This window comes from Capricornis sumatraensis, chromosome 17 (assembly GCF_032405125.1).
Source record: "Capricornis sumatraensis isolate serow.1 chromosome 17, serow.2, whole genome shotgun sequence".
NCBI lineage: Eukaryota > Metazoa > Chordata > Mammalia > Artiodactyla > Bovidae > Capricornis > Capricornis sumatraensis.
Window position 1 is genome coordinate 73,059,557 of NC_091085.1, and position 12,852 is coordinate 73,072,408.

The window sequence follows — 12,852 nt, forward strand, 5'->3', positions numbered from 1 at the left end:
TGCTGTTTGCTCTGCCTGGAATGCCATTTCCCTCATTCACCAGCAAGTAAGCTCCCACTTCATCCTTCAAGGCCCCCTTCAAATACCCTCTCCTCCAGGAAGATATCCATGGCAACACCTCCCTCAGGCTTCCTGCAGAGATTAATGATTCATAACATCGGTCAAAGCTGCTTGTTGATACAGGACTCTCTGCCTGGTGTAGGTTTCCAGCATAGGGCATGAGCCATTTGTAGTGGGAGAGATCATGCTAGGTGGAACTTGAACCCAGGACTGAATCAGATACAAGAAAAGAACCCGCTTTTGACTCTTCTTTGATTAAATCAGGGAGAAACAGCTCAGTTTGGGCAAGCACTTCTTTCAGACCCCCCTCCAACACTTGCTAATGATCCATTTCATCAAAGAGTGAGCAGGCTGCAGGCTAAAGCTTAAGCAAGCAGTGGTATCTGCTGATAATTCAGTGCTTGGCCTTCTGTAAGTTATATTTACTTAAATGACTGCTTCCTATCTGGCATAGGATGCCAGTTTCCCGTATCCTGTAGTGTTATCAAGTTTTACTTACAAATCAATGCATTTAAGCACACAATGCTATCTATTTAAACAAAAATGATAAGCAACAAGACAGGTGGTAAGAAGAGAAGGCAAAAAAAAAAAAAAAATCAGAAGAGTAGTACCTGAAGTAGAATTTGAAAACACAGATTTTTTTTTTTTAAGACTGTGACTCTGGAACCTGACTGGGTTCAAATCTTGACTTGACAGCTGTGTGACCTTAGGCAAGTCACTTTCCCTCTCTGACCTTCAATTTCCTCACTTGTTAAATAGGAATAATTATACAATACTGGCCTCCTAGAGTCGTCCAAATGCTGAGGCTGAAACTCCAATACCTTGGCCACCTAATGCAAAGAGCTGACTCATTTGAAAAGACGCTGATGCTGGCAAAGATTGAGGACAGGAGAAGGGGACTACAGAGGATGAGATGGTGGGATGGCATCACTGACTCATCATGAGTTTGAGTAAACTCCAAGAGTTGGTGATGGACAGGGAGGCCTGGCGTGCTGCAGTCCATGGGGTTGCAAAGAGTCGGACACGACTGAGTGACTGAACTGAACTGAAGAGTTGTCCCAAAGATATACAAAGAGAATGCAAAGGACTTAGTGGTACTGGCTAGGTTATTTTTTTTTTTCTGAGTTGTAGTTTTTTAAACTTAAAAAAAATTATTTGATTGATTCGGCTGTATCAGGTCTTAGCTGCGGCGTGTGGGATCTATGTTACATCACAGGATGTTTTGCTGTGGCGCATGGACTCTCTAGTCAAGGCATGAGGGTGCAGTTGCCCCACAGCATGTGGAATCTTAGTTCCCTCACCAAGGATCGAACTCACGTCCCCTGCACTGCAGGCGGATTCTCAAGCACTGGTCCACCAGGGAAGTCCTGTGCTTGCTATTTTGATTATTACAATACTTATCAAGATTGACGAAGTTGTGTGCCAACACTGAGGCCTGCATCTGTTCATAGACCCAGGAGACAGCTTGGCTTCAGGAATTTTTATTTGCATGGGGAAGGTGGGGACGATGAGCCTGCAGCAGGGCAGGCCACACGAGCAGCGTGTGGACTCACTTGGGCGGCTCGGCGGCCAGGACGGGGAAGCAGCCTTCGCGATGCCACTGCCGGTCACGCAGGCGGCGCACGGCCTGCATCTGCGGCTGGAAGGCCCCCCACTCGTTCCAGTGCCGGAAGTCGCCAGGCTCCAGGAGGTACTGGTACCCACGGTAGCCGGGATACTGGTAGCCAACCCAGCTGGGGGGAAAGCAAGGACAGTGTGGAGGCGGCCTGTCTCACCACCTGGCACCTAGACGCCCCCCTGGACCCGCAAGTCCTGCATCCAGCCCGGCAGCCTGCTCTCCAACCCCTCACCTGTCCTCGCAGCCCGGGGGCACCCGGGGCTCCTCTGGGCGGGCTTGGCCCCTTCCTGCTGGCTCTGGGCAGTGATCTCACCTCTCTGACAGATCTCGGCTTCCTCATCTAAGTGAAGTGGGGATGGTCATGGGAGCTGGTTTATGAGGGTTTGGGGGGCCAAAGGGGAAAATGAATCAAAGTACTTTACTAAGTGGATTACAGATACATGGTAGGGAGAGTAATACACATTCCACTGAAAGTGATGACCTGGAGCTCAGAGAACAGGATCCAAGGGAATTAAGACAGGGGTTGGGGACTGGTTAGCAATAAGAAGGGGCAGTCTTGGTCCAAAAAGTGGTTTCCATTTGTGTGAAGTGGCTGGGAACACACCTTCTGGTATCAGAGACAAACAGTTCAAATCCTAGCTCTGCCATTTACTAGACAGGTGACTTATCAGAACCCCAGCTTGCTGTCTATGAAATGGGGATGATGAAAACCTGCCTCATGGGTGTATTGTAAAGACTCAATGACGATTCATTGAAAGAAGTTAGCATGGTGCTCGGTCCATCATAAGCACTTAATACAACTTACTATCCATGATTAATTTCTAATTCTGTCATTGCCTCTGCTGGGAGGGCCTTTCCAGGTCTCTCTCAGACCCCCTGCTCATCTTTCAAGGTCTGGCTTAAGTTCCAGCCTCCTCAGATAAACCTTGGACCTGCCCTCCACTCCAGCACACAGAACCCTGTACCAGAAACCTTTCTTCTCCCTCTTACCTCCTGTGTGGACCATCTCTTATCTATTATTGCTGGACATTATCTCACAGGTGTACTGACACCCTCCTGCTAGACTGAATAAGCCCCTGAAGGCAGGAGCTGAGCCTTCTTCACCTCTGCCTCCTGCTGTGTGCTGAGCACAAAGCCTGGCTTATTGTCAATGTTTGGTAAATTTCAGATGGCTTACACACTGGAATACTGGGTCTCAGGGAAGGATAAAAGAGCAAGAAAAAGACCACAGCCCTGATGGTGTTATAGGAACTCAGAAAAGCATCTGGGGTAGAGAGTTAGATGCCTTCCACTTGCCTTGAGGAGATCAGGGGTGTTTTGTATGGTTCTTTGGAGGCAGGGGGATGGATAAAGTGACCTCCTTTGGGTATCTGGCCCTTCCCTGTGTTCTCACGGACATGGGGTCAAGGGGGGGGGGCTCTGTTTTGAAAGCTTCAAATTCTAGAGTTCGGAGCAGAAAGAATCTTCTGGGATTAAGAATTCTGATGTACCCATTGTATAGAGGGCAACACTGAGACACGGAGAGGGCTTGTAGCTCACCCAGGTGCCACAGCGCATTAGTGACAGGGTCAAGGCCCTTTCGTTACACAGTCTCACCTCTCAGATGTCACTCTGCTCATGTCTCCAGAGGCTCCAATCTCCCGGGATATTTCCATTTCCTCGACCCACCCAGACTGGTCTACTCACATCCACTCTGCTCCTCCACGCTTCACTATTTCTCCAACCCAAACACCGGGCTAGAAGCCTCAACTCGCTGCATCTTCCCACTTCTTAGGACAATTGCTAGCTTTGTTTACACCAACATGTAATTCATCAACACATGACTCCACCCCCGCCCCCTAGGGCTATGACACTCTCTTGGCAGAATCCAGGCCTCCTGGCCTTTCCTGCATGTCTGATGTTGCATCCTGTCAGGGGCGGGGGCGGGTTGGGGGGGTGCCCTCCCAGCCTGCCTGAGCTTGAAATGAAGCAGGGGATGAGGGCCCACAGGAGCAGGGCTTACGTTCCGCTGGAGACCTTCACGCTGCCCACGCGGTCACAGAAGCCGTAGACCCAGAGGCTGGGCACGTCATCCTCCAGGATCTCCATAGTGTTGCCCTTGAAGTTGGCCCCTTCGAACAGGCAGAGCTTGTGCTCCTGGGCGTCCTGGGGAAGGAGAGAGACGGGTCAGGGGTGAATGGGGACTTCTGGGTATGGAGAGAGAGAGAGCTGAGCCTGCTCAGACCATCATGGGATTGCCAACATCCAGCCTCGAAGTGCCCTTCTCATCCGGAAACATAAGGATGTCAGCCTCTACTTCACAGAGCTAACCCATATAGGGCACTTAGCATGATACCTGGAATACACCCAGAGCTCCAGACAAATTCACTCAGTATTTTTATTATGCTGATCAGGGGTGCAGAGGCTCAGAGAAGTTAAGCTTCTTGCCCGGCATCACACAACCAGCCAGGGGCAGAACCCTCCAGAGAAGTGTGTCCCTGCTCCCATCCCATCTTACACCCCACTCCCCTCCACTGCCTCTGCTGCAGCCACACTAGCCCCCCTTTCTACCTCCTTGTTCCACCCAGCCCATCTTCACTCCAGGAACGCTGCCCCCACTGTCCCCCCGAGAAGGCTATGCCCACGGCTGACTCGGTCCCCATCCTTTGGGAGCTCTCTCCCCGGATCACCCCCCAGCCACTCCCACCCCCCTTTCCCCAATACCAGAGCCCCAGTTTCCTCTTCCCCTCTCTGAGCACACCCTGCAAGACCCCCATGCAGTAAGCACCATGGCTGTTTGCCATTACAGGTGGATTTCTGTGATTAGGTGTTCAGTAGCCGCCTCCCATGGGGGCAGGGACCTTGCCTGTTGTAAGCACACTAGCACATCAGAGCCCTACGACAGAGCTGGGCAGAAACACACCCACGTGTCTGAGCTGGGATGAATGACTGCATGTGGGAGATGGTTGAGACAGAGATCCCTCTAACATCTCAGGAGAGAGGGCTGGAAGGGAGCCAGAGGACCCAGCTGGGAGAAAGTTGGAGGTAAGAGAGAAAATGGGCCACCCAGGATGGTGGCAGGGGTACAGGGGAGGGACTGGACCAGTGGCTCTTAGCCCTGGCTACCCAGAGACCTCAGAGGCATGGAAAGAAATCAGTGCCGGCGAACAAGCCCTGGAGATCTGGATTAAATTGGTCTGGGTTGGGGAGGGGGGGGTCCTGGTATTGGGATTTTTTTTCTAATAATATATTTTATTTAAGCAAATATGTCTAAATTATGCTAATTTCAATAGGCAGACAACATAGCAATATTAATGAGGTCTTTAAAAAAAACTTTTTGGCTGTGCCATGTGGCATGTGGGATCTTAGTTCCCAGGCCAGGGATTGAACCGGTGCCCCTGAGTTCAATCCTGGACCACCAGGGGAGTCCCTAAGGAGGTGTTTTACATTCTTGTTTTTGAGTGGGGACTGCTCTTCGATGAGCTAGAGAGCAGCTCGTGCGCTGTAACGAAGAGCAGTCCCCGCTCTCCGCAACCAGAGAAAAGCCTGCGGACCAATGGAAACCCAGCAAAGCCAAAATGAAAGAAATGAAACTATATTTAAAAACAAAACCGGTTCCAGGGCATGTGATGAGTGTATCACAGGTGCCTTGTGTGTTGACATTGCCCTTGGACGAGCTCAGAGGTCACCGCCCAACACTCCTTCATTTCTCCTGCTCACCTGACTCCTCAGGTCTCCTGGCCATCACACCTCGGGCTTGCTCCTGCCCCAGCACCTCCCCCTGCCCCGAGCCCGGTCCAGGGGCCACTCACCATCCTGACAGGTCGGAAGGACATGAGCCGGTCGCTGCGGTAGCTGCTGGACCACGTGTCCCAGCGTGGGTACTCGCCTTTCTCCAGGACGAACATCTCCCCCCGGAAGTTGGACTGCTCAAAGGCAACCCAGCTGGACGGGGAGAGAGGTGGGCAGGGTAGGGAGAGTCAGGAGGGGCGAAGGCAGAGAGGAGAAGCCATCGTGGGCAGAAGGCCCCTCCCCACACTCGCTTTCCCATTTTTGCCTTGCAAGGCAGCAGCAAGGCTGGAGGTGGGGAGGGGTTGATCCCAGGCTATGTCACTGACTGGCTGGGAGACTATGGGCAAGACACTTCACTTCTCTGAGCCTCGGTTTCCTCATTTAATTTGCCTATTTTCTTGAAGTTGGTGTAGGATTAAATGAGACAGTGTATACAATCACAGAAGCCAAATATCTCCCCAGATGTAGGATGTACACATAATTTTAGCACTATGAGGACCTGGGGGAAATAACACATCAGAAGACATTTTTTAAAACCCCAAAGACTCTTGAGAGTCCCTTGGACTGCAAGGAGATCCAACCAGTCCATCCTAAAGGAAGTCAACCCTGAATACTCATTGGAAGGACTGATGCTGAAGCTGAAACTCCAATACTTTGGCCACCAGATGCAAAGAGCTGACTCACTGGAACAGACCCTGATGCTGGGAAAGATTGAGGGCAGGAGGAGAAGGGGGTGGTACGAGCATAAGGCTGTTAGATAGCATCACTGACTCAACAGACAGGAATGTGAGCCAACTCCAGAAGACAGTGAAGGACAGGGGATCCTGGCATGCTGAAGTCCAGGGAGTCGCAAAGAGTGGGACACGATTTAGCAACTGAACAACAACAATTTATCTTTGTAGCAAAGGAAGAACAGGCCACCGGCCCAGAGCCTTGAGCAGGCTATTATCCTGTGTTCACAGTAGGAATCTTTTCTACAGATACCTTTTACTTACCGCAGGTGATACTATCTTTCCATTTGTAAAAGTGATGCAAAGGTTCTTTTGATATGTGTTTATTTGTGTCAAAAAAGGGTCATTTTAAAATGAAGTAGGGACTTCCCTGGGGGTCCAGTGGCTAAGACTCCAGGCTCCCAACACAGGGCGCCCAGGTTTGATCCTTGGCCAGGGAACTAGATCCCACGTGCCACAACTAAGACCCGGGGAAGCCAAATAAACAGATATTATTTTTAAAAATCAAATAAGTATATTAAACAAATAATATTCCTGCAGGTATGGGGGTAGGGAAAAATTGATACAGGTGCTTGAATCATGTTTAACAAAGGCTGGCCTAGCATACAGAATACAGTAATCAGTATGGGGGCAGTGGAAGGGGAATGAGAGTAATGTTTGCCTCTCAGATGCCTATGAGAATTAAATCTGACTGTGCATATGTAGTTGTTCAGTTTTCTAAAAGGATTAATTACAAGCTTGACGTCAGATGGGGGCTTTCGCAGTGCAGCTTGATTGAGGATGGGAAGTGAGCTTGCTGTTAAAAGGACCAGGGATTCTGGGGGAGATAAGATGATGCCCATTTCATAGATGAGAAGGCTGTGACGAAGGAGCCCCTTAAACTTTCCTCTCTGTGTTCTGGAGTTCTCAGGGAACAAGAGAGGGCTGGGGGATGCTGACATTAGTCTCATCTCCCTGATGGGGACTGGGACCCTCCTCTACCCAGAATGAGAGGGGGAAGATGGGGGCGGGGGAGGCTACTACCACAGGCTGAAATAGAATGTGTCCAGGAAGCCTCAGGTCTCGTCTGAGAAAGGCGCCAACCCACATAGCAGGGTGACAGAATTGGTGATGCAGATTTGCTCTTCCAGAATAGAGGCGAATCCGCCTCAGCCCCACAGAGGCTGGAGCATATGAGAAAAGGCTGGGTAGGTGGATGGGTGAACCGATGGTTGAATGAACGGGCAGATGGGTGGATGGACGGGTAGGTGGCCGGGTAGATGGCTGGATCTATGGATCTATGGAGGAGTGTATTTGCTGGATGGATGCGTGGTGGAGAATGGACGGATGGAAGGAGTGCTGAATAGAGGGATAAATAAATGGATGGAGAATGAGTGTGCAGATGGATGGATGAACTGAGCTACAGATGGATGAGTGGGTGCGTGGAGAGGGAGCCTTGGAAGATGGTGCCGTGCAGGAGTTAAGAGGATAGACTTTGGCAACAGACAGACCCCAGTTCTAATCCCACTTTAGCATTTATGTTCTGTGTGATCTGGGCAAGTCACCTGAGCTCATTAAGCCTCCGTCAAGGAGAAGAGAGGATTGGATCTACCTTGGCAGGAGACGATGAGGGTCTAAAGAGAAAACACAGCCCGCAAGATCGTTCATGACTGAAGAGGAAGGGAAGCTGGAGATCTGAGCTTACAGAAAGACAGACACTGAGCGGTCTTGCCACTCCGACACCCTCCCCTAAAACTGTCTTATTCAGGAGTCACAGTGCCCAGTGATATGAGTGAGGAGTTGTCTATATTAGTGCCTTTTCTCATCCCCTGTGGCTCATATGAGCAAGGAGAGAGGTAGGGCAGGAATCTCAGTTCACAGATGTGGGAAACTGAGGCTCAGAGGGGTTAAGTCACTGGTCTAAAGTCACACGGCAGTGGTCGCAAGTGTCCGCTGAGGCCTCTGGGTTTCAGGCGGGCTTGCCTCCCCACCCCACCTGTGTGAGGGCACACCCCTCCTCCCCTCCCCCTGCTCACCCCATCCCCTCCATCGCTTTCTCCACCGCTGTTTCTCCCTGGGCCCTGCTGGTCCTGACACCGGCCCGGGGCCCTGGGAACCAGGACCAGAGCACACACCAAAGCCCAGCTGCATCTTTGCTGGAGGAGAAATACTCTGGGTTTGAGTCACTGATAATGAAAAAAGCCTAAAAACCCAAACTGGCCACATCCGGCAGCTTCTCTTCTCAGCTGGGCTTTGAATCTGAGGGTGGGGCTGAGGTTACCAGCCTACCCTGGCCCATGGTAACTTGGCTAAACACACAGAGCATCACGAAGCATCAATAATACTTGTTACCACCAGCTAACATCTGGGCACCCACAGAATGCCAGTTCCATGCTGCATTATTGCCTTCAGACTTGAGAACAACCTAGTGGAAGGGAGTGGGGACCATTACTCTGCCCATTTCCGAGATGAGGAAACTGAGGCTTAGCCACTGAACAAGGTAAACAGGGGAGCTGGGACTCACACCCAGGCATGTCTGATCTCAAAGCCTATCTCTTCCCTCTGTAGCACCCAGAGCCCCGGGATGCTGGTTGTAAAGGCTGATCACACCCCTTGCAGGCTTTTTGGCTGGAGAGATGAGGCAAACGGGCCCTGTGGGTCTTGTCCAGAGGTTGGCCCTGCGCCCTGAGCGTAGTCTACAGGGGTTGAGGTTGGCACAACCACTATGTCCAAGGGACAATTATTCCTGCCTTAGGCCCAGAGAGTCAGGGGCAGCCTGTGGAGCAGGATGATATAGGCACTGTGAGTGAAACTCATCAACCTGAGTCGAACCCAGGCTCTGCTACTCACCCTTTGAGCCTCGGTTTCCCCATCCATCAAATGGGAATAAGAACCACCCCTCTCCCACACAGCACTGTAGGATTATCTAGGTAAAGCCCTCAGTCGGTGCCTGGCATCTCGTGGGTACTCAACAGAAGCTCGTTACTATCCTAAAGGCTGCTTGCTGCCCAGGAGAGGGGACAGCTAGTGGAGACCTGGCCCTTTGCCCTGCTCCTGCCATCAGTGATGGGCAGGGGGCTCCTTCTGCAGCAGAAACAACATTTCTCTGGAGCCTGAAATCATGCCTTGCTGTCAATGTGCCCTTAGGCTTATCAGATCACCTCTCGGAGCCTCAGTTTCCTCATCTGTAAAATGGGAAGGAGAACCATACCTCCCTTTCCTCCCTCTTGGCTTTAAAACAAGCCCTAGAAATAGCACACAGTTGGCCCCAGTATGGGGGGGTCCTGCATCTGCGAATACAGAAGTCAGGCTGGACTATGCCGTCTTATACCAGGTACTTGAGCATCGGCAGATTTCGGTATCTGCTGGGGGTCCGGGAACCAGCCCGCGGAGGGTACTAAGGGATGACCGTGTACGTCTCTGCTAGCACAGGGGAAGGCAGTCAAGAGCAGCTATGGTTGTTTTGCTATTCCTATTTTACTAAGGCTGTGGGAGTGCCCCTCCCGGCCCCCCCCCCCCCCCGCCTAAACACTCACGGTCCGGAGGTGACAATGATGCTGCGCACTCGTTCGAAGCCACGGTCTCCCAGGTTCAAGCACTCCCCGGAGAATTCCACCCGCCGGCCCTGGAAGTTCTCCTGCTCAAAGACCACCAGCTGTAGGAGAGAAGCCCCCGTGCCCAGGGAGCAGAGTGAGGGGGGGAGTACCTCCAAAACGGAGAGGCTCCAGGGCAAATATGCATTAAGCACCTATGTACCGAAGAGCAGGCCGTGCCCAGATCAACTGAGAGCTTGCTGGGAGCCGAGGTCTGTGAATTGACCCTGTCCTGCCTTCCCTCCACTTCTGAACTTAATGTCTGTGCCACCCTTAGGAACTGATGGATCTTCCTTCCAGGCCTTTTTATCTGTGCTGTTCCTTCTGCCTGGAATGCCCTCTCCACCACACACCCCAATCCTGGAACTCATGTCCCCTGTCCTGTTCTAGGATCAGATGTCACCTCCTCCAGGAAGCCCTCCCTGATACCCTTTCCCTGAGTGAGTTTGGTCGAGTGCCCCCTCCCACACACCCTCACTGTGCCCATCCCATCAGCAGCACAAGTAACACAGACACAGTCACTGCTGCTTTTCTTCTGGGTCTCCAAGTACCCCTCTCCCCTTTCACTCACCGGTTCCGAAGGGGTGGATCTATTTCTGTATCTCCCAGCCCCAGCCTCTGCCACAGAGCTGATACTCAGGAAACATTCATAAGTCTACCCATCAAACCACAAGGGAGGCCAGAAGCAGGGGCCCCTGTGTCTACATGGGCTAATACCCTCCTCTCACTAAGCATCCAATTTTGGTTTTTGTCTGCTAGTGGTCTGGAGTTGGGAAAACGTTGCCATTCGCTCGAACTGAGGCAAGTGTGTGCCTTCTCTGAGCCCCAACTTCCCCAGCTGTAAAATGGAGAGAGGTTCAACACACCCATGACCCAGCCCTTCCACTCCTGCACTTATCTGCCCAAGAGAAGCTCCTGCAGGTGACATGGCTAAGAACACCCTGACCACACTGTTTATGACAGCAAAGCTAGCGCCCACCCCACGATCGTCAGGAGTGATGGACACGCCCTGAAATACCACACAGCAGCCACAACAAATGACCCTCAGCAATGCACCACAGTGTCAGTGGCTGTTATAAATCTCATAGGAGGTACAAAAGAAAAACGAAAACCCCGGAACGGTTACATACAGTATACTCCAATAAGTTAAAAACAAATGAAGTGCAAATATATACTTTTAAAAGAACAATGCATCAAAGCACATAAAACAGCAAGCAAGCAGGTGAGAGGGCGGGGTGAGGATGGCAGTTCCCTCGCCCAGGGGAGGAGGGAGGTGGGCTCCCGGGAGGGTGTGGGGGGCGGGGGCGGGGGACACTGAAGTTAGAGAGAGGCTGTTTACCAAGTCCTGCCTTTTCGTGTAAATAGCGGGTTTGTGGATGCGTGCTGTATCCATGAAAAATCAAACTAAAATTAAACCATTAAATAAGGGGCCGCATAAATAAAAGCCTGCCGGGGGTAGGGGGTGGGCCGCCTGACAGCGTGTCATGACCCAGTTCTGAATATCCGCGGTTGCAACCCAACCCGGTCCCAGGGGACCGGATGCCTGGCTCTCCAGGAGCCCTTTCAGCTTGACCGGCAGCTTGGAAACACTTTTCAGGAGGAGCTGAGGGCGGCCTTCTGCCCGAGAGGACCTTCTGGGACAGCTGTTTCCTGATACTAAGCCAGCCCGCTTTCTTTCCTTCTGTTTCTTGCTTTCGACAAAAACTCGAAAGCAGGTGCAAGCCTGTTGGGCATCTGGCGGGGACGCGGGGGAGCAGGTGGGGAGGGGGAGGCGGGGGCGGGGCGGGGGCGCGCAGGCGCGGGGGTGCAGGCCCGCCGCCCCGCCCCCAGGCCCGCGCTCACCTTGTAGCTGCCGGGAGGCAGGTCCGCTTTGGCCGCGGGCGCCGGCTGGGCGGGGGCCGGGGCGGGGGCGGGGCCGGAGCCCGGGGCGGGGCCTGGGGGCGGGCCCGCCTTCCCCTTCCCGTCGGGCCCTGGGTTCACGGCGGCGGTGGCCGAGGCCTTGGCCGCGGGCTGAGACATGGTTGCCGCCTGCGGAAGTTGTGTGAAGAGAACCCTTTGGCCCGGGTTCAGACAGGCCCGGCAACCCCCGGGCTGCCTCCTGCTTCTCGTCCCCCATCCTCCTGTATGCTCAGGCTCCTGCAAACTCACCTCCTCTCTTTCTCCTTCTAAGACGGACGCCTGGAAAGCTGTCTGTCCCCGTCTCCTCTGGGGGACCCCCTCATTCCTCCTGGCTGCCTGCACCCCGCTGGCTGTCATGTCCTTTCTGCCCCCTGGAGTCACTTTTCTCGCTCTCATCGCTTAGCACCCTTCGTGGGTCAGGGCAGCTTCCATTGCCCCAGCAGATTCATAACAAGAATGTCCCACTCACGGAAGCCCGAGAGATATGAGGCTCATGAATGCAGCATCCTTCCCTCAGGATAACCTCTTATCCCCTCGGAGCAAGCTGAGGCTCAGAGAGGGGAGGGGGGTCCTGCCTGAGGCCACACAGCTGCTAAGTGGTGGGACTCCCTCCAGTTTCAATGCCAGCAGACAAACCCAGCGACTGGGCTTTTTGAGTGAAGTGGCTCAGTCGTGTCCGACTCTTTGCAACCCTGTGGGCTGTAGCCTACCAGGCTCCTTAGTCCATGGAATTTTCCAGGCAAGAGTACTGGAGTGGGTTGCCATTTGTTTCTCCAGAGGATCTTCCTGACCCAGGGATTGAACCCGGGTCTCCCGCATTGCAGGCGGACGCTTTACCGTCTGCGCCACGGAGGCTTTGCCACCTGCCTATCCTGATCAACTCATCCTTCTGCCCTCAGGGCCTGGCTCAGCACCGGGCACATGGGAGAGGCTCACTTGACACCTGTCCAGAGATTGCACGAATGCCTCTTCCTCTCTCCTTTTTCTGAAACCGTGCCTCTGGCATTGCCTGGGAACGGGTGTGTGAGTGCTGACACAGGCCTGGGCTGCAGGAGGCTCAGGAGACGCCTGTCAGGGTTCTAAAAGGGCTGTGGCTGTGTAGGCATTGGGTGGAGAGACCTTTGGTCAGTTCCAGTGCTTCCTCCTTACTTTGGGGTCATGGGCGCCTTGGGTGTTTGAAGAACGCCTTGTCTTTGTCCCC

The 12,852-nt window shown here is 52.9% G+C and overlaps 1 protein-coding gene across 1 annotated transcript; it reads right to left on the reverse strand.

The window, feature by feature from the left end:
• Window positions 1–1,566: 1,566 nt before the first annotated feature.
• CRYBB1 (crystallin beta B1) lies at window positions 1,567–11,771 on the reverse strand. The gene is made up of 5 exons (XM_068990078.1): window positions 11,595–11,771; window positions 9,696–9,814; window positions 5,470–5,602; window positions 3,681–3,823; window positions 1,567–1,793 (listed from the first exon to the last, which is right to left on the reverse strand). Exons 1-5 carry the CDS (start codon window positions 11,769–11,771, stop codon window positions 1,610–1,612), a joined length of 756 nt encoding a protein of 251 aa, XP_068846179.1. The 3' UTR covers window positions 1,567–1,609.
• Between the last annotated feature and the right edge of the window lie 1,081 nt (window positions 11,772–12,852).